At 35.6% G+C, this 22,935-nt stretch overlaps 2 protein-coding genes across 3 annotated transcripts in view; both read right to left on the bottom strand.

Annotated features, from left to right (window-relative positions):
- The window catches only part of LOC140754828 (uncharacterized), a 712,244-nt gene that overhangs the window by 255,449 nt on the left and 433,860 nt on the right, over positions 1 to 22,935 (bottom strand). The window lies entirely within an intron of this gene.
- Positions 9,877 to 11,588, bottom strand: LOC140754759 (uncharacterized). Its single transcript, XM_073089846.1, has 2 exons — positions 11,475 to 11,588; positions 9,877 to 11,176 (listed from the first exon to the last, which is right to left on the bottom strand). Exons 1-2 carry the CDS (start codon positions 11,518 to 11,520, stop codon positions 9,924 to 9,926), a joined length of 1,299 nt encoding a protein of 432 aa, XP_072945947.1. The 5' UTR covers positions 11,521 to 11,588; the 3' UTR covers positions 9,877 to 9,923.

Below are 22,935 nucleotides of genomic sequence, written 5' to 3'. Positions count from 1 at the left end.
TTCGTGAACTGCGTCGACAACTCATTAATGTCCCACTGCTGCTCTTGGAGTGAGGGGATTAGGGCATACCCCACCGAATGCGAATTGGTAGCACCGGGCCAAGAGTAAAAAGTGTAGACTTCGCACGCATTTAGAACTTTATTTTATCTGTCAAGAGTGCAGGTTTCCTTATTATAAAAGGAAAGTGGTAGAACCCTTTGTGGTTCGACTCCGGCGGCACCACCGCCACATCTATTTCTACCTAATAACAGCAGTGTTAGACGCTGCTGTGTTCCGGTTTGAAGGGTGTGGTAAGGGAGACAGATTTTTCCGAGGCGTTCCAGCTTAGTCCTCAGGGGTAGCGGCGCATCTGTGGCCGACCTCAGGTGGGAATATCTAATCCGATATGAGGTAGATTACAGATGTCCTTGGGCGGCAGTAGGCACTTACCATCAGGTGGACTGTATGCTCGCCTGCTACTCGTATATTATAAAAAATATTATATTTTCATTCACCGTTTATACGAGTGATAATTAATTTTTAATACGCATATATTTTTTTAAAGTCAGAGGTTTGCCTCTGCCTCAGTCTGGGATTTAAACCTCGGACCTCCCGAATGAGACGCCGAGTTTCTAACCACTAGGCCATCACTACATTTGAATATTACTTTATTAATTGATTGACAAGGGAGCACGAAATGAATACGTTAAAGGTGTAAATCTTCGGCAAACTTCGTGCACCTTCGGCCATCTTCGGTTTCCACTTCATTTGACGAATTGCGCCACGAATCCGCGAAGTCACCCTTTAATGACAAGCTGATGAGTGGAAGGAAATGAGTTTAAAAAAGGGGGGACATTTCCTTTCTCTTTTCAACCGATAAGTCGGTTTAGTCAACGATTGAGTTTTATCTTGATTTTAAGGTCATTACGGAAGATACGATAGGATTTCAAGAAGTCGATGTTAAAATTCGGTCTGTAATTCGGAGGATATTGGGTTCGAGTCCCTGTAACATTTTTGGAAATTATGTATAAAGGTGTTGGAAATTAATTATATCTTGTTTTAACCGTGATGGAAAATATCGCAAGGAAACCTACATGCCTAAGAGTCTCATTGTGCGCGGATACTGTGGTCTTCTGGGCACGAGCCCAACTGGGGGACAATAACAGAGTGATGGTAAACATAAAATAGTAAACAAGCATGTACTAGGTACACCATATAATGTCCATGAACATATGTTATAACCCTTCTTTATGTCCCACTGCTGTACACGGGTCCTTCGACATAACTAAAGGAAGTCAGGAACATGCTCCATCAGGCAGCCCTAATGCCACGCGAATATTCCAGGAACTTTAATAGGATAAGTCTAACCGACATGAATGCATACCCACACACATAACCACGAAGATGCTTTGCTTCTCATGACTGAGTTGGAACGCATCTTATCTTCAATCCGCATACCACACCGTTCAATCCAGAACACAGCAGTTCTTAACACTGCTTTCAGGACAATATCTTAATCGATTACTTTTATACTATTAATACGAATACTTCATAATATTTACTTCTAAAAGATGCAAATTTGCAAACGCATGGAGTTTTTTTCACCGCTATTTCTCCATAGCGAAACACCTTCCGAAGCGGTGGTAGTTTGTTGATTTTCAAAGAGTTCTATATGAATCAATTTTGAATAAATGAGACTTGAATTCGAATTTCAAATCCGTACACTATTTTAAAAAATCTGACTTAAAAACCCAGACGTCTGATTTCCAATTGTCTTTCATTTTCCAAATTTAATCTTAACTCAGACGGTACAATCAACCCTTTTACGAAATCAATATTAAGACCTTTCAGACGGAAGATCCCTAGGCGCTTTCATTAGTCAATGATTTCAATATCAAAAGAATACATTTCAACCCCCGGGTTCAACCCCATTCATTATAAACCCCATAATACACCTTTGTATTATTATTACAAGTCATTGTTATTTTTATGCAGCGTTTTTAAAATTGCGAGTCTGAGGTACTGGGTTCGATCCCCGGCCAGATAAGATTTCTACTCTGGGTCTGGGTGTTTTTGTACTCGTCTTTGTGTATGTCTCTAACACTCACAAGTCTAGTGGCTGTGAATACAGTATTTTTTACAAAACTACATATTTTTTGAAGGTGGTAGAAGCCTTTGTGGTTCGACTCCGGCGACACCACCGCTACACCTATTTCTGCCTAGTAACAGCAGTTAAGCGCTGCTATATTCTGGTTTGAAGGGTGTGGTAAAGGAGACATACTTTTCCGATGCATTCCAGCTTAGTCCTTAGGGGTAGAGCGCATCTGTGGTAAAGTCGGATAGGAATCTAATCTTATTTATGGTTGTAAACGCTATGTAAAAAAGCGTATTATAAACTAAGTGATTATTTGACTGACAAAACGGTGTGGTCTGAAGTAGTTCCAGCTCCACATGTATCATTAGGTTAAGTTTAACATATTAAAAAACATTTTTTTAAAAGATGTGTGTTATGGAGTTTCTTTCGCCGCTTCTTCTCCCTTACGAAACACCTTGTGAAGTGGTGGTAGTTGTATTGACATTCAAAAAGTGCTCTTTTTTGATTTGATTTGCTTTGATTTGTTGATTATAGACTTCCATGGGCGGCAGAAGCCACTTACCATCAGGTAGACTGCATACTACTTTACTCTAACATCATAAAAAATATGCAATTTGATAATAAATTTATGTTAACATAACATTTTATAATACAAAAGATTCAATTTCCTTAGAGTAAAAGAATTAATACCTCAAAGGATAGCATTCCTTTGTGAAAGGCAGATCAGAAACACTGAAAATGCGGGTGATTTAAAAGGAAATTGAAAATTAAGAAAATTGCTACTAAGCCTTATCTTTTATGCTGCCTTGCTAATGGAAATCTGGACTTACCTTTGTTAGCATAAAAATACATCGTGACAAGATTATTACAAAAAATTATTACAAAAAAAATAAACAAAAACAAAAATGTTGACTGCCTCTGAATGTTATACCTTACGTCAACCCACAGGCGTTGATAGCTTAGTGGTTGAAACTTGGCTTCTCATTCGCGGGGTCCGAGGTTCAAATCCCAGGTACACACAACTTTTTTAAATTATGTTCGTATTAATTAAAATTACATTTATCACTTTCTTAAACGGCAATAGAAAACATCGTGAGGAAAACTTCATGCCTGAGGGTTCTTTAAATGTTCTCAAAGGTGTGTGAAAGTTACCAATTCACACTTGGACAGCGCGGTGGACTATTACCTAAGTCCCTTTCACTCTGATTGGAAACCCTTGCCCAGCATTGGGATAGTCGGACAGTGGGTTGACGACGATAATGATAGAAAATGTATGTATTTTCTTAAATTGGTATTCTTTTTTTTATATAATATAAGAGTAGCAGACGAGCATGCAGTCCACTTGATGGTAAGTGGCTACTGACGTCCATGGATATTTGTAATTAACCCCAGATAGGATTAGATATTCCTACCTGAGGTCGGCCACAGATGCGCCGCTACCCCTGAGGACTAAGCTGGAACGCCTCCGAAAAGTCTGTCTCCCTTACCACACCACTGCTGTTATTAGGTAGAAATAGGTGTGGTGGTGGTGCCGCCGGAGTCGAACCGCAAAGGGTTCTACCACCTTTAAATATTAATTCTGTTATGTACTTATTTACTGTCTTTTGAAAATATTTGCGTCTGCCGATAGCGGTACGATTTTCAAAAGGCACGTTTTCCAATTAAATGGGAATTAGTCTTTAAACAATACTTGCCTACAAATTCATTTAAAGTACTGTGATAGTTCTCTTGCATAAAATAATGTAACACTATATTCTTGACAAAGAAGAGAAATATTAAATAACAAAAAATCCGACCACTTAACAATAAGTTATGTTACTCTCAAAATTTAAAATCTAACGACACCTCATATATTAAAATACATCAAGCCGTTTGGGCTGCAGAGCGTGCCAAAGAATGAAACTTACATAATAATATGTACCTACATACGCTAGATGAACATAACCGTACATAGTCGGGTAATAAAAATGTTGTAACTGACAATTTGTAAGTGCACCGATAATCACATATTAAGGTCGTGATAGCCTAGTGGTTAAGAAACTCGGACTCTCAATCGAGGGGTCCGAGGTTCAAATCCCAGGCACGCACGCACCTCTGATATTTTCAAAGTTATGTGCGTATTAGAAATTAATTATCACTTGCTAATCGGTGAAGGACAACATCGTGAGGAAACCTGCATACCTGAGATTTATCTCAAAGGTATGTGAAGTCTACCAACACGCACTTGGCCAGCGCGGTGGACTATGGCCTAATCCTTCTCATTATGAGAGGTGACCCGTGCCCAGCTGTGGGAAGTTAATGGGTTGATGATGATGATGATATACTTATGTGATAAATAAATTTAATTTCATTCGGTACCCTTAAAAATGTAAGCATTAAAAGCTACAGAGTTTTATTTATAATGTAAGAGTAGCAGACGCTGATACAGTCCACCTGATGGTAAGAAGCTATTGCCACCCATGAACATTTGTAATCAAGCCCACATAAGATTCGATTTTATCTGAAGTCGGACACAGATGCGCCGCTACTCCTGAGGACTAAGCTGAAGCACCTCGGAAAATTATATCCCCTTACAAACCAGAACACAGCAGCGCTCAACAATGGTGTTAATTGGCAGATATAGGTGTGGTGGTGGTGTCACCGGAGACGAACCACCGAGGGTTCTACAACCTTTATGCTATAAAGGTAACAAAATAAAACAAGCATTCAGACAAAATCATGAATCCTTATTACCTTAAAACTTGTGTACAGGCATCATTAAAACTGTCAGACATTACGCAGGATTCACTAAAAACGCACGTCACAAAACCTAATTCCTTTGGCGGAGTCATCTTACAAAGCGGTGCCTGAGTTTAGCTGAAAGCTTATAAGGCAAATGAAAAAATATGGATTCAGGACCAGAACTGTGTCAGATGCAAATGGAACATGGGAAGGGGCGACATCAAAACTGCAGTTGTGATTCGGGTGGGGTTACGGTAACGCGGATTGTCTTAAGGGTTTTTGCTACCCTCGCCGATAGATTTCGATAGATTTTTACAAGTAATGATAAAAAGTTTAATCCCAAGTATCTTACAATCCGAAAAAAAACACTGTTAGCGAAAGATAAAAAAGTAACATTTAGAGTGCTTGTACACCAAAAGATCGATTTAAATCGATAATAAAATCGATCCTTCAACGTTGATCGTCGATCGACAGTAATATGTATGTATTTGTCGATATCATCGTCAATACCCACGTCCCCCTAAAAAGTGAAAGTTACTCTTTCAATAAAGACAAGTTTATGTTTATGATTTATCTATTACAGACCACACACAAGACATTCTATCATGGTGGTAGAAGATGGCCGGAGACCTAAAATAGGACTCTAATCTTATCTAGGGTTGATTACAGATGTCTAAGGCCGGCAGGAGCCACTTACCATCAAGGTGCACATACTTGTTTGCTATTTCCAAATTATAAAAAATCTTATACATAAATAAAATATGAAAAAAATGCAAATTAATCGCGCCCGCTTTCCGCTCCGCTCGTCACCCTACCAGACACCTTATAACAGGGTTTGAATGCATTCAATGAGATCGGATTTAAATTTCAAAGGGCTGAGCAAGTTAAAGCCACGCTTGGATTGAAATCTTCACACATCCGTTTGCTTGGCCAAATTGTTTGTGCAACTGGAGCTATTTACTGACAACCCTATTTTGCTTTGCCCGACATCCTTAGATTTTTCTGTTATACGTTTTTGATTTACAGTAATGAGCTTTTACCTGACTGCAGAGAGTAATGTTTTTCGAACGTATGTATAGTCCGCTCTGAAGTAGTTGCAAGCAGGTGTAGTCATACAATTTGCTATGGCGACGCGATTCATTTCTATATTCAGAGCGGACTAGCAGTTTTACGCGGACTATAACGACGTATGTCTCATTTTTGGCTCACCCGAAAGCCTAAACAGCTTAACGGATTGTAACAGACGAAGTGTTGTTAGATTTATCTAGATTCTGAGACATAGGCTGTTTGTAAGCAGTCAGATTTTTTATAACAAGTCTCTACTTGATTTTGTGGTCTAGTTTAAAATGACACGCTTCCCTGTTACGCTGAGAAAAAAAATATTTCAACTGAATCGAAAGTACTACCGCCACACTTAATTCTAGCATGAAGCAGTTCCGTTTCGGTAGAAAGGTAGGTGCCGTCTGGCTTCCATATTAGGAAATCTTAGTCCTCAGGGGTAGTGAAGTATCTTTGTAGCAGACTCTGATGGGCTTCAGGCAGACATCCACTTTTATTACGTCACCACACCTTTAAGTCTTACAGAAAGAACCAAGAATCTTACTGAAAAACTAGCTGATCCGGCAAACGTTGTGTGGCCATATAAATAAAAAATGTTAAGGGTGAACAACCCTTATCACTTAGGGGTATGAAAAATAGATAGTAGCCGATTCTCAGACCTACTGAATATGCATGTACAATTTGGTGAAAATCGGTAAAGCCGTTTCGGAGTAGTACGGTAACTAATATTGTGACGCGAGAATTTTATATATAAGATAAGGCTAACCTAACACATTTTTTATAAGTAGAACTAGAAACTATTAAGACTAATAGACGTTTAAAGTACAAATTATCCCTTGACATCTCAGAGGTATTTAGGGCTGATAAGGGTGGACATATTGAGGTCCGAATTTAAACTTCAATTGAATTTTCTCCCTTATTTCCCTCGGAATAAGGGCTCCAAAATTGATTGAATTGGACAACCCTTGAGATGATTATGTAATAGTGAAATAGTTTGGAGTGGAAATTAATATATGAATGTAAAGGGTGAAATCAAGTGGACAGACGGACGGATCGGACGTTCATATGTATATAATGTAAATGTGTCGATTGAGATAAATCCTTTATAAGGGACAGCTCTTTGTTTCTGATCAGTGTTTCTCAAAGTACGATAAGGCACCCTTAGGAGAGTTAGAGGCCTACGGGTGCGTGGTAAAGAACCTAGAGAAAATGGAGGTGTTGTAGAATTCTACAGCGGGTTTCTAATATTTTTAACTAAAATCAATGGGCTAGTAAAATGAAGTCATCGATGTACGCGATAAATAACAAATATTCGATGAGTACATAGGTACATAGATATAGTCCGCGCCAAACTGCGAGTCCGCTCTGAAGTTGTTGCAGATACAATTTGCTATGGCGACGCGATTCATTTCTATATTCAGAAGGGACTAGCAGTTTCACGCGAACTATACTCATTAATTATTTTATTATCTTCCTACCATGTTTGACTTATTTAAAATTATGAAAAATTTGGGACTGCTTAAAATATTTGTAAAAGTAGTGAGTTAATGAGAACCTCTGCCTATCAAAAGGTATATTCAAAATTAATTTACTTATAATGTGTACTTGCTATTTTTGAAATCTTTCCTCATAACACTTTGACTACTTTAAAATAATAAGATTCACATACGTATTTTACAGCTTAGAATTAAAATTAATAATATTCATAATCAAATATATTTTCATAAAAACAAATCATTTATATATAATTTCTTAGTATTACGATTATTGATTACAACACATTATTATTACAATAATATTACAATTATTTTTTAATGAATTTTATTTGATTTTTGATATTTATAAAAATAATTGTAATAAATTATTGTATCTTAGAAATATTTATTTAAGTATATAAATATTTATCAAGCGTCAAAAGAAAATGACGCGTAGATGAGGAATGAAGAGCGCGGGGAATGGAACGCCTCCCGTCCCGCGCCGCACGCCACTCGCCCGCAGTGCCCCGTAACGCTTGGAAGTGAGCGTACGTTGTTTTATCACAAAAAATAAATCGCAATTATTTTTTGAAAATCGAAGTATTTCAACGTCTAATATTTAGAAAGTTATTGGGAAATGAGTATACGTTTTTAATACTACGTGAGGAAGCTACAAAGGTGAGATGTTTATGTTCTAGATTATTCAATGTATAATAAATATACAGGGTCATCGCACATTACCGTTACGAACTGGGAAGGCGTAGAGTAATGTGACCATACATTCGGATTTGTCCGGGACTCAAATATACAGTTTAATAAAAAGTTTTTTATATGTAAAGTAATTTCAAAATAATACATGTAATTGTACTTTAATATAAACGTATAATAATGTGAATAATTGTGTCATATTTAAGTTTACTTATACGTAAGTTAATTATTATCCCATTTTAGGATTACTTTTATACTCGCATAAAACGATTTAATAATACCTGCCTATGACTAGGAAAAATCATTTATAAATTTCATCATATTTCAGACCACGAGTATGGATACAACAAAAACTTCAAACCCTCATGAAAATGACGTCACAGACTTAAATAATAAAATGACACTGGTTTTTAAAGTTCTACAAACATGTGTGAAAGAAAAAAATACACACAAATCAAATATTAAAACAACACTAGACAGATTGGTTCTATTTACCGACTTACCTAAGCACGTACTGTGCGAAGTTTGGGACAGTTTAAAAATACCTGAACCTTTAGAACCCACCAACAAACTAAGTTATAAAATGCTTGAGGATCCAAAAACAGATTTCGCAATAAGACAAGCATTAATAACGCATTACGTGAAACATAACAATATACCTACATTAAAATCTTTTCAAACAACATTTCCTAACGCCTCACATTGTCAAATACGTCAGAATTTAAAAAGAAGCGGCTATATTTGGAAACAAGTCCCTAACACAAAAAGGGCTATTATCGTGGAGCGTCCAGAAAGAGCTATACAAAGACAGCGATACTTGCAGCAAATGGACTACTACAGAAAACAAAAGCGCTCTATAGTTTACGTTGAAGAAAAAATAATTCATAAATCTCTTCCTGAATATGAATATTTCGTAAGCAATGCAGGTAATTCCCAAAATTCGTATGTGCTATTTATTGTCGTCGCTACTAAAACGGGATATATAGACGGAAATTTTCGTCAAGGAACACTTGTTTCAAAATGTCACGAACTATTTGAAAAAAGCTTCACAAAACATATATTGCCTAATCTGCCTGAATCATCAGTTATTGTTTTAGAAGACAGGCTGAATCCCTGTGCAGATTTGCCTATTCCTACATTTGAAAGTAAAAAGTCATCTATGATAAATTGGTTAAATATCAATAATATACCTCATGATGAGAATATGCATCGAGTTGAACTATTGGAATTGATAGAAAACTGTAAGGACAAAAGGGATTTGTATAAATGTGACGCAAAGATATACGGCCGTGGCCATGAAATACTTCGTCGACCACGAAACACGGACTATTTGAATTACTTTAGTAGCCTATGGAAAGATATTTTTAAATCAGCAGAGAAAACATTCAGACATGATATGATTACAAGCAAACCGCCCTCTTATTTTTTTGATCTTGAAAAAAGTTTGGTAGCTTACGAGAAAGTTGTATACAAAGAAGATTTAAAAATGGAGAACGTTATTGACAAAGTGTTAACAATTGCAAAATACGATACACATATTGCTGATATTAATATATTGGCAGATTCTGAATGTGATGAAGAGGAGGACACTTTAAAACAGGAAAAATACCTTATACATCATGACTATTTTATAAATCTGTTGTAACTAAACATAATAAAAATTTTCTGAGTCGCCGTATAATATTTATTGTCTTATTTACAACTCTAAAATAATGGAAAATTGTATACTATTATAGTATAGTATAAAAATGGTTTTTTTTTTTTTTCTAAATAAACTAAATATAAATAAAAAATATAATTTGTTCAACTTATATAATTTGTGAAATAAAAATACCATAATAAGAATGGAGTAATTATATATTTCGAAAAGTTATATACATATAAATTTAATCAGAATCACTTAAACTAAAAAAGAAGTCATTTTCATTAATATTAGCTTTTGTAGTATTAGAAAATACTTCGTCTAATATAGTATCTACTTTTATATCCTCATCTAAAAGCCGCAATTCCTCTTTTTGTACAACATCTGAAAGCATACTGATTAGTGCCTCTGACATATTACCTAAAATTGTGGCATTAGTTTCAACTGCATTAACTTTCTTGTTTAACAAGCTTAGAACTTCAGCGGCTACAGATACACCGTTTATACATTCAGGAAGCCTCAGCAACTTATGATTGTATGTACCAACTATGTTATCTATCACATAATTGTTATCTTTCGTGTTTGTACAAGTTTCTATTAGTTTCAGAAGTTCAGACTTGGACATATTGATGTCACAAGGAATATTGTGATATTCTAACCACTCCACCATAACGACTTTTACACTATTTATTGTAGGAACATTAATTAATGTTTCACGATGTACATTTGAATCTTCTAGCACGCAAACACTTTGTAATGGTAACTCTGTTAGAACGTAACTCATCAACCACATCTTCAACACGTCGTACGAAACTGAAGAGACAATCTTTATGTGTTGTACCTTTTTTTCGTTTACTGTAAATAAAATATATTGCGTTATATTGGATGCATCTGTTTGAAGAGTCTTTTCTAGATTTAAAATTTTCTGATCTTTAGTAACCGAGGCTATTCCTATATAATAAATTGGCACATTCTCAGTACGGTATTGTTGAATAGTCTTCAGGTATTTATATCTCTGGATAGTCACGGATTTTTTCTCCATAACATAAAATGTGTTATCTTTGTTATACATATGGAAGACGTATCCCATTTTGACGAGGATTTTTTTGAACGTATCTACGTCGACGTAGCAAGGTAGGTCTTCAAGGGCGTTGAAGAGCTGAGTGACTGTAGGCATTCGTCGCTCCTTAAAATACATAGAGATTAAGCTATCCTGTATTTTTCTACGATCTATAACTAGCTCTCTGTCTTCTACTGTCGGTGGTTTTCCGTCAGCTAACATTTTCGATATAACATTCTTATGAATTCCCGTATACTTCGTAGTTCTTAATATAGAATCTTTAGTCGATTTTTTATCGAGAGTTGCTTTATCTTCTTCTATAATATGCCATACTATTCTCTTTAGCAATTTATTGGTTTCTGAACCATAATCCTTAATGTCACGGTCCTTTTGAAGTGGCGACACCCCAGAACTCGGCTCGCCCATTGTTATTACAACTATAAACAAGTAAATTAGTATTACATACAAGATATGTTAATCAATGCGCCACGCATGTCGTCAAACGTTTAATATTTTAAAAATAGTAAGTTATTACAAAAATATTGTTACTAAGTATTTATAAGTTAGTGCAAGTAATAAATGCAAAAGAAAAAAAACGACACAAGTTATACAAATAAAATTATGGTTACAACGTGGTGCTCTGCCAAGTGATCGAAAATAATATATAAGCGTACTTAAATAGCTAATAAGCAACATAATTATCAAGAATACAAAAAATAACATCAAATAACATACCCAAACGCCTTCGCTTAAACGACGCCAACGCCGCACTGACAGCCATATTCACGAATAGTGGAATAAAAAGAGAGAGCGCATGTATTATAAGCGAGCGAAAGAGACAGAATACAGAGCGAGTCGCTGCGCTGTTGCCGTCCCGGTACAAGTTATACGCTTGATAAGTATGACGTTTTTATGCGCGTTCATTGTATTTTTAGAAGTAATTTAATGATAATGATATGTATATGTTACGATATATAGCATCACATGTATCCGGCTTATCAGTGCTTCTTTGCTATGCACTATGAATGATATATAATTTATTGCAATTAATATTTTTGTTGCAAAAATTAGAATTCGCTTACTATTTATTATATTATTATTTTTTTGTTCGAAAACATGTTTTACACAAAAATGTACTTAAACAATATCAATTTCGTAGCATGAATATGTTCTTGAAATATACTTTACGAAGTTTATTAAAATACAATTAGCTCGAAATTACTTTCCCATTAGCTTTTTTATTGTACCATGTGAACTTCAAATAACGCAGTAGGTGACAACAACCGAATCCATAGTAAGGGCTCGTACACAAAACTGCGATGCGACGCGATGCGACTTCGCAACGCAGAAAATTGCGACACGAATTGCTGCGATGCGATATCGTGCGGCATAGCGTCTCCCAGGGTGACCAACAACAACAACCACTGCGCGATGCGAATCAATTCGCAAGTTCTTGCGATGCGTCGAGGGAGCTCGCAAATTTTGACGATGCGACGACGCATCGCAGTTTTGTGTACAAGCTCTAAGACTGCCTATAATTAATGTTCACTTTATAGTATATCAAACGACGCACACTTATTAAGTGATTCATTTGTATAGCAAGTTTGTCCGGTCGCGCGGCGTGAGGATCACAGGCACTTTGAAATAAATTCTTCAATAATAAAATCATTTTTAAATGAAATTATTCTTTTAAAATTTCAAACTTTGTGTTTGTTCAATTAATAAAGAATAGTTTTTAAATGCGCATTTTGTATTTTTTACTCACACAAATTAGTTGAATATGATTAACCTACATGTTGATTATAATTTGATTATAATTACCTATTATATAATATTAGCTTTTAACAAAGGACAATATCCAACATGACAAAAAAAATAAAATCTTCGTTTAATTCGTTTCTTATATCCAATAAGTATGTTTTTTTACTCACAGTAAGTACTACCACTAAACAATTAGTTGGGGTGGTACACACACCACACACAAGGACGCATAAACACCCAGACCCAGAAAAAAATACAAATTGTCACATAAATATCGTCCCAATTGGGTATGAAACCCCAAACCCGCCTAACATATTGATATAGATACATCCTTTCAATTCCCATAAAAAACTTATAACAAAAATAAAGTTGTATTTAAAATCAATTCTAAATAATGTTTTGTAGTCATTATTGTTGATTACACTCTTAACAGAACCGACCTTAGTCCCTTGTTAAAAGGTGAAAATCGCTTAGCAAAGATCCTATCACCTAATGTCGAGTTTCGCTAAGGTTTTTAATTAGCGGCCGATGGTGTATCGGTTCGATTCCCCGTTCGCGCTCTTTACGTGTTCCATCGATTAAATGTTAACTAAGGCGGTTCGTGGCGCAGTTAATTAGAACCTCGGTTGTGGTTAAAAATAAACTGTTTAGTATTGTCATTGTTCGACTCAAACGGGTTTCTGATAAGGTTTTGTTGAGTATAAAGGTAGCGTTAATTGTGTTTGATTAGAAAAATGGTTGGTTTAAATGTCTTGTTTGATAATTAGTTGCATTGAGATTTAAATAATTATTTCTTATGTTATACCTTATAAGTGCCTAATTACATAACATAGGTTAGTATAGAAATATGTTTTTTTAAACAATGATATATGAAATACAGAATTATATTACATGGATTTATTGAAATTACAAATACGTATAATAATAATTTCTGGTAAACTTTATTTTTTTAAGAATATTCTTTAAAAACCCGGAAAATGTAAATTAGAACGAAATTAGTATAATAAAATTAAATAGAAAATTAAAACAAAATAAAAATGAGTATACAATTTAAATTAAATTGTATTTCACATCGTAAAATAAAAACGTGATCAAAATATACATTTTATTTTTTTTTTGTTTTCGAGGGGGAAACCTTCAAAAGATACCCGACGACGTGGGAGCGACGCCGGGTTATGTGGGATTTTTACCGCACTAAAACCCCTCCGGTGGCCGTCCTCAGCGCTTGGTGGAGAACTCCGGGAGTCGCGGGGATCGCGATCGGAGGACTCCGATGGAACACAACCGGAGTCCTCCGACCGCGATGCCCCGGTCGGGCTCTGCCCTGGGGGGAGCACGTTACGCTCCTCCCGCACGCCTGGTGTTTACGACGGCATGCGACCACACATGCCGCCGTCCTGCCCGGGGTTGCTCTCCGGACGGTTCGAGCACTTGCCGCGGCGGACTCTTGCCGCGGGCAACCCCGGAAGCCCCCTTTTAGTCGCCTCTTACGACAGGCAGGGAATACCGTAGCCCTATTCTAGTCCCGGAACTACAGGGGCACGATCAAAATATACCTAGCAGACAAAAAAACTTTTATTTTACTGTATATTTTGTATCTATATATTTTTTCATGTATTGCAACCAATTACGTTACTTAAAGATATTCCTAACTAATTATGAAATATAATGTTTTTGTGTAATAACTTTGCGTACATGTCAACAATAACTTGTCGATATACGCACAATTCACGTCATAGGTATTTCTTCACGTGAACACCCCTCAGACGTATCTGGCACCCTTCGGTAGGGTTACAGGAAGCAAACGTACTTACGTGCGCCGGAAATGGGTCTGCGAAGCCAACTCGCATTAGGGTTGGATGCTGGCACTACAATTATTTTATTTTTGGCAACTTTAACCCTTTACTGCCAAGAATTTATATTTCTTTTGTCGTGTCGTAGAATAACAAATATATGTATAATTGAATTTTATGTTCTAATATTTAATTGCACGACTCATGATGCGAAGCATCAGAGAGTGCTTTACGATCGAAAAATTTTTTTCGCTTCATTTTGGCGGCTATTTTTATTATTATAGCCTTGATAGTTCACGGAATCAAGATATTTTGCATACTATTGTCGAGATAATTTAATGGAGATTAATTCCATACTTTTAAAAAAATGATTTACTGCAATAGAATTGAAAAAAAAACACCAAAATAAGTCAAAAAAATTTCCTGTCCGTCATGTGTGAAACCTGAAAACACTGTAACTTGTGAAAAAATCCATCATTTGAGTTAAATTTTTTCTTAAAAATTCTAATCGACGATTGTAGGTCACGAATGCGAATGATTAATTAATTCAGTGTCGTTTAATTGCAATTAATAAAAAACGAAAACTACAAGACTATATCTATAGATATTATGTACATTTATTCCACCAGGGGCGCTTGTGCAGTACCTTCTTCCTACTACAGCTGTTTTTTCGGCAATTAATTTTGAACGACTTAAGTTTTTTTTTTATATTTCATAATTAAATGAGCATTATGAGTCGTGCACTTTTGGATTTTCCAATTTTATTTTTGTTTATTTTTTACTGTTTTTATGTTCTGTTTTACGAGTGTATGTATTATTAGGGTTAGGTGCTGGCACTACATTTTTTTTGGAAACGTTAACCCTTTACTGCCAAGAATTACTTTATTCTTTTGTCGTGTCGTAGAATAAAAAATAAATTTAAAATTGAATTTTATGTGCTAATATTTAATTTTATTAGTATGTTTATTTTTGTTTTAATTTTTTGTGTTATATTTTATGAATGTATTTATTATGCACGTATTTCAAAATCTTTGACACGCCTTGCAGCTCAAACGGCTTAGGCAAATTTTAACTTATGAAGTTTCGTTACATTTGTCTTAATTGCCACAATAACAAGGTGGTAGAACCCTTTGTGGTTCAACTCCGGCGGCACCACCGCCACACCTATTTCTACCTAATAACAGCAGTGTTAGGCACTGCTGTGTTCCGGTTTGAAGGGTGTGGTAAGGGAGACAGACTTTTCCGAGGCGTTCCAGCTTAGTCCTCAGGGGTAGCGGCGCATCTGTGGTCGACCTCAGGTAGGAATATCTAATCCTATCTGGGGTTTATTACAGATGTCCATGGGCGGCAGTAGCCACATCAGGTGGACTGCATGCTCGTCTGCTATTCTTATATTATAAAAAAAAAAAAAAAAAAAAACAAAGTTTATATACTTTTACGCAGTTAGGTCTTATTTAAATAATATTTCTCTAGTTATATTATAGCTGCCAATTAATACTTATGCTATTTATATTATGTTGTACAAGTAGCAAACGAGTATGCATTATGATAAGTAGTCACTACCGCACTTGGACAACTGTAAATAATCTGTAAATAATAGGATTAGGTATTCCTACCTGAGGTCGGCAACAGATGCGCCGCTACCCCGGAGGACTAAGCTGGAACGCCTCGGAAAAGTCTGTCTCGCTTACCATACCCTTCAAACCAGAACACATCAGCGTTTAACACTGCTGTTATGAGGCAGAAATAGTTACGCCCAACTAAAGTCCACGTGACTACTTAAGACTAAGTTATAATATTCTGTAAGTCTATTTTCATTCCTACATCCTTCAAACCACATACTACGATATCTACTTATTAGAAGTTTGAAAATCTCCCCCTGGATTTTTTAATTTAGGCGGTTTTCAGACATGAAATCAGTTGCAGCTAGAGACTACAGATATAAGTATTATAGGCATATAATAAAGGCATGATTAAAAAACAAAAAGGGCACAACAACCCCTATCCTCCTTATCATGTCTAATACCTTTTCAGACAGATCACCAGACACCCCTTGTAAGGGTTGAATGTATCCTATGTATCATATACTTGATTCTTCAAATTTCCAAAATTTTAAGTATGTATGTATTTACGGAAACACAGATCTAAATTTCTGGATGTTTTCTTTATAGTAAGGTGCTTTGAAACATAAATATTATGATGCTAAACTTATCGCTGCAAGTGACACTTTGGTTAAAGGAGGTTTTTTAGAGTAAAAATGTTTTTTTTTTTTATAATGTAATCAAATTCTCTGTAATTCTGTTGCTCATATATGTATGTATTGACGTTTTTTATTCTTCAAGTTTTTCGTGAATTTAGTATTAAACCCGACGGACATAATTTACGCCTTAAGTAATAAATAATAATCAATTTTAACCAATTTTGTAAATTTTTCTAAGAAATAATTGTCAAAAACAAATTTGGATAGGCAAAAATTGGTCCATTGAGTATCATGAATTAGTGAATCTTGAAAGGTCTATGTACTAACCTCACCCTAGATTCATATACCCCAACCCTACAGAATTCGTTACTTTGACAAGTTTTCAAAAAAGCGTGTAATCGCCCCTTTCGCTGGGCTCAATGTTTCAGTAACAACCCTTTTCAGAGGGTTCGAGGCTCGAGAGCCTGAAGGGTAGTGTAAGAATGCAGGGAAGTCGTTAAAATAAGTGCGCGGGAAGTGGGTTCGATGCTCAAAACCGCAAATGAGGGTAAAGGTTATGTATGTAGGATTTTTAGAAAAGTTCGAAATGTTTTTAGGTGGTAGAAGCCATCGATTAGATATGGTACCATCACCTATTTGGATCTTATTAAAGCTGTGCTGCTGTATTCTATTTTAAAGGATGTGTTAAGGGAAAGACACATGTATAGTTCCAAATTAGTCAGGAATTTGTAGAACGGCATGCTTTATTGAATTGAATTTAAAATTTAAATGCATACCTGAAAATTTAAAAAAAAAAATGTTCTTAGCCAGTGCGGTGGACTATGACCTAATCCTTCTCATTCTGAGACACTTGTGCCCAGCAGTGGGACAGTAATGGATGATGAAATAAAAACGCTTCATTATCATCATTGTTTTGCAACACCTTTAACCAAAAATTACAGCTTTCCTTAGCAGAAACACCTTCAAGGGCGCTACCACAATAGTTGAACCATAAAGAGTTTACCCTTTAAAACAACATTAAAATAGATATACTTTTATGAAGTTATTTAACCAAACCCACGGGAATTACAGCAACAACATTGAATCTCATCTGGCAGTATGTTTATTCATAACATCTAATACATATTGAAATGCTTGATCTCATTATGTGTGTACATTAGGTGACTGCTGGCCCGTACTATTAGTTCTCGAAATAACTTTAAAATAAATAAATATGTATATAAAACAACAAAAAAAAATTATACAACATTGAAGTAGGATCCAACATGTATTCCAAGATACTGCTGAGTGTGAGAGAATAGTGTGGTAGGGGAGATATACTTTTCCGCGGCGTTCCAGCTTAGTCCTTGTGACAGCGGCGCATCTGTAGCTGACCTCACATAATAATCTAATCTTATCTGGGGCTTATTACAGATGTTCACGCGTCAGTAGCCACCAGGTGGACTACATGCTCGTCTGCTTCCTCTATCATCATCATCATCATCATTTCAGCCTTTATTATTCCACTGCTGGACATAGGCCTCCCCTAAGGTGTGCCACAACACCTCTATACTATATAATTTTAATATATATTATCCAATAACAGACGTTCTCACCTCACACACAACTCGCGCGGTGACGCCAACACGTGGTAATCTATCCCGCACGGGATCCGAAGTCCCGTTCCTAATTTGTTAACTTAATTACTCAGACCAGATGGGACTTGATCTTAACTACGCTAACGTGTCCCGAACTTGGCTCCGTAACTACATTTACGGTTACGGTAATTATTTGGGGATTAGGTACGGGCGGGGAATTATTAAATGTTGGTCGGTGGATTTTTCCATTTTCCAAATCTGGTATTATATATCTTTATTTTTTTTAGGCTTATGGTGGCAGATACCTACAAATTGTCAGTTACAATATTATTTTCTTTCTAAATACACCTATTTCTGCCTCGTAACAGCAGTGTTAAGCAGTGCTGTGTTCCGGATTGAAGGTTGTGGTAAGGGAGACATACTTTTCCGAGGCGTACCACCTTAGTCCTCAGGGGTAGCAGCGCGTCTGTGGCTGACTTCAGGTAGGAATATCCAATCCTATCTGGGGTTGATTACAGATGTCCATGGGCGCAGTAGCCACTTACCATCAAGTGGACTTCATGCTCGTCTGCTACTCCCATATTATATATATATAAAAAAAAAATAACAGAATCCGTATGATGAAATCCTTAATCCTCAAAAGAGCCAAGTTGAAGTGGCAATGGGTTGGCCACGTGTGTAGGCAAACTGATGGGATAGGAAAATCCTCGAATGGAGACGCCTGGGCAAGTTTCAAAGATTACGGAAGGAGCGCAAGTAGGCCTTGGTCAATCCGAAACTATAAGAAAAAGCGAAAAGTGAAACCAGATTTCTCAAAATTTTGTTCTTGTAAGCGATTTTAGTTTTAATCAAAATCAGTCTCGTGCCTCCTTTTGTTACAGATGCGTTGCTTCCCTAAAAACTTATAATATTTTAAAACCACTTCCCTAAACGTTACCTCTGCCTGCAAAACACAAAAAGTAAACGTACAATTCTATTAAATATTTTATAACATTTTGTTCTTTATCATTTGTATTTCGTTAAACATTCTCCGACTTGAGAATGCGAGACTCTGGCAAGAGAGCTCAAAAGGTGGTAGAAGCCTTTGTGGTTCGACTCCGGCGGCACCACCGCCACACCTATTTCTGCCTTATAACAGCAATGTTAAGCGCTTTTGTGTTCTGGTTTGAAGTGTGAGGTAAGGGAGTCATACTTTTCCGAGGCGTTTTAGCTTAGTCCTCAGGGGTAGCGGATCTGTGGCCGACCCCAGGTAGGAATATCTAATCCTATCTGGGGTTGATTACAGATGTCCATGGGCGGCCGTAGCCACTTACCATCAGGTAGACCGCATGCTCGTCTGCTACACCTATATTATAAAAAAAAAACACGTTCCCTCGGCCTGCAAAACACAAAAAGTAAACGAGCAATTCTATTAAATATCTTATAACATTTTGTTCTTTATCATTTGCATTTCTTTAAACATTCCCCGACTCGAGATTGCCAGAGTTAAATACCCGCGTTCACTTCAACACCTTGCGAGAATTTTTATTGGAATGGCAACATTGGGTGCGGATGTGCGAATGATTTTGGATGCGGCAATGTACGTGAGCGTACTTACTACTATGTAATAGCATAGTGGTTTATTTTCGGTTTTTTATTCTTGGGGTTAGGCTTTTAATCACATATACCAGATTTTTTTTAAGTCACGCGTTGAAAATTAATTATCACTAAAGGGAGATCGCTATTGTTATCGGAGGAGCTTATAGGAAACCTAAATTCATGTTTTGTCTAAAATTTACAAAGGTGTGCAGATTATTATTCTGTATCAACTTAAAACGATTTTGATACTTTGCATTCATTTCCAATTTACATATGAAGTGTAAAGTTTAAGTGTGTATATTTTAACACGTAGCCAATCAGCGGAGTATCTTGCAGACTAATGATGAGTATGTAGACACCCCGCACGAATAATGACGCATCTTTGTTTAGTCGCAATGCAAAACCTAAACTCCGCAGAGAAAATATTAAAATCGTGTTAAATACCGAATAAATCCGATTAGGTAATTTACACACACGTACTCGCGTCTATTCGTCTGTACTCGGCAAGTATGCAAACATGGCACCCAAAAAGAAGACTCCATAACGAAACACCTTGTGAAGTGGTGGTAGTTGTATTGACATTCAAAAAGTGCTCTGTAAAGAACCTATTTTGAATAAAATAAATTGATTTGATTTGATTTGATTTGAAGCAATATATTTAAAAACGTTACCACATCCACATAACACATCATCCCTCTCGTAGGGGTGTGTGCAATTTACCAGATAACATCGCGCCTCGAGGCAACCTCGAGATGCTCTTAAATTATTCAAATAAAATCCCGACACCATATCTTTGATTGTAAATTTTGGTGTACAGATGTGCCTTACACTCGCAGCCGGGGAAAGTATCGTGTTTATACTGTAAGAAGTAATTTTGAATGTTAAATAAGAATAAAGTAATTGTTCTTTATTTTCAAGTTTTACTGTTCTTTAGTATGTGTGTTATTATTTTTCAAATATATACCATAACTATGATACTAGGTGTTGGTGAAAGCACTATATTCAAAAATGCATAAATAAAAAACCAAAAATCAGGATTTTTTTTTACACCCATCCGAAAAAAAATGACCAAAAATTCTATCTACATATATGAAAATTTTAATTGAAAAGCTTGACCTTAGTACAGATATTACTTAAAAAACCTTTTCTTTCATAAAATAAATTTAAGTTATGAACGTCAAAAACCTTCGACACTACAAAGCCGTTCTCCTTTTAGACGAACTACTTTTTTGTTAAAATAACCAAAATATTTCACACTAACTTCATTTCTCATTTTCTATTATGTGTACCAAAAAATAAGACTATTAAACAAGCCCACACATCGTTCACATCAGACCTTTTTACAGGACTTTATCATCTATAATCGCCAGACAGCTGTTCCCGTCAGTGTTCCCATTATTCCCGGGAACGCTAGGGATAGACCACGACCTGTCAGGGAGACACGTCACCCACACCTGGTATCCTGATTAAACTTTAAAAAGGTAACGAAAACTATTATACGGTGGAAAATATCCAAGAATGGTTTAATTTTTAATGAAAATCTAATATTAATGATGTTTGGTCTGGTCTGATAGAACGAGTGTAAATACATTTAAGATAATAGAAAAAGTAGAGAGAGCGCACAAAACTAGAAAAAGAAACGAATAAAGGAAAAAGTTTTTTTTTCTTCCAAATTTTCTGTGATACATATAATCTTTTTGAACCGAAGTATACTTTTCTGTAATACACGTAATCTTTTTGAACCGAAGTGTAATTTTCTGTAATACACATAATCTTTTTGAACCGAAGTATAATTTTCTGTAATACACATAATCTTTTTGAACCGAGGTATAATTTTCTGTAATACATATAATCTTTTTGAACCGAGGTATAATTTTCTGTAATACATATAATCTTTTTGAACCGAGGTATAATTTTCTGTAATACACATAATATTTTTGAACCGAAGTATAATTTTCTGTAATACATATAATCTTTTTGAACCGAGGTATAATTTTCTGTAATACACATAATATTTTTGAACCGAAGTATAATTTTCTGTAATACACATAATATTTTTGAACCGAAGTATAATTTTCTGTAATACACATAATATTTTTGAACCGAAGTATAATTTTCTGTAATACACATAATCTTTTTTGAACCGAAGTATAATTTTCTGTAATACACATAATCTTTTTGAACCTAAGATAACACTTCGGCTTAAAATATATTTTACATGGTTTATCGATTCCGCATCTAAGTTGAAGAGAGTAGTAAGATAGTCTAACTAATATCCGATGATCTTATTTAGCTCTCAAATGTAAACGCATCAATTATTTACCTATGATAGAACTTATGTTCTATTAGGACCGGAGTCCGATATAAATGTCTATTATGTCGTAGTGACTGCATACTCATACATAAATGGAATTGAAATGTCCCACTACAAAAGCGCATAAACAAAAACAGTAACGATTAACCGTCGCAGAGTCAACTTACCCTGATGATGCTCCGTTTTGGAGCGAAACACGTGTTGACACAGGTATGTATGATGGTGCATATTTTTAATTTTTTGCATAGTCACGCATCCTTTGTGGGAGGGTGGTACATACTGCATGGCTTAAAATATATGCATATTTGTAGCGGATTGTTGCGGAGTAGTTTTAATCTTAACTTAATAAAACCTAATAATTGTCCTTCCACTTCAGTATAAATATTTGTTTTAATAACATCACCCTTTATTTCGGCCACAAGTGTACCACAATAAGTATACGCTAAGACAAAGGGCGTGATTCTGTACATCACCTGTTTTGTGTTCCGCGATAACAATGTTTATCATTCCGAGCTCAGCAAATGTTTACAGGAACGCTGAGCCTTCGGAAATTGTTTAACTTATACATTTTAAACGTAAAGATTTATCTGTTTCGTGCAATCGAAAGGTTGATTAACGGTTCGTATTAATAAATAATTCACGGGTAAATTATGAATTCGGCTTGATATTATTGAGTGTTTAATTATAATGGTGTAAAAGGTTCGTTTGAGATAAGGAAATAATGGTTTAGTAATTTTGTGACAATTTACGTTATTGAGAACGTATTTTTTAAAGTGCTGTGAGTAGTACTTAATTATTTTTCTTTTGCATAAAAATCGAAAAGTATATATTGGAAATATTTATGAAATTAAAAAGAACATGTTCAAAGGGATAATGTCAATAAAATTGGTATTTTAAATCAAGAATTTACGTTTTTAGAGTATCAACGTATTTTTTGAAAGTGTTATTTGTAAGTTTTATCTTTTCGCATGGT

This window comes from Epargyreus clarus, unplaced genomic scaffold (genome assembly GCF_041222505.1).
Source record: "Epargyreus clarus isolate Ecla_fem2 unplaced genomic scaffold, WU_Ecla_fem_2.2 ptg000031l, whole genome shotgun sequence".
Taxonomy (NCBI): domain Eukaryota; kingdom Metazoa; phylum Arthropoda; class Insecta; order Lepidoptera; family Hesperiidae; genus Epargyreus; species Epargyreus clarus.
Note: the sequence above shows the minus strand (reverse complement) of the source record. Positions and strands in the feature narration are given on the sequence as shown.

Bases quoted from the DNA above. Each gene is read 5' to 3' on its own strand.
- LOC140754759 (XM_073089846.1), bottom strand. From the start codon at position 11,520: ATGGCTGTCAGTGCGGCGTTGGCGTCGTTTAAGCGAAGGCGTTTGG. The intron at 11,177-11,474 runs GTATGTTATTTG...ACTTGTTTATAG, and splicing joins GTTTAAGCGAAGGCGTTTGG to TTGTAATAACAATGGGCGAG.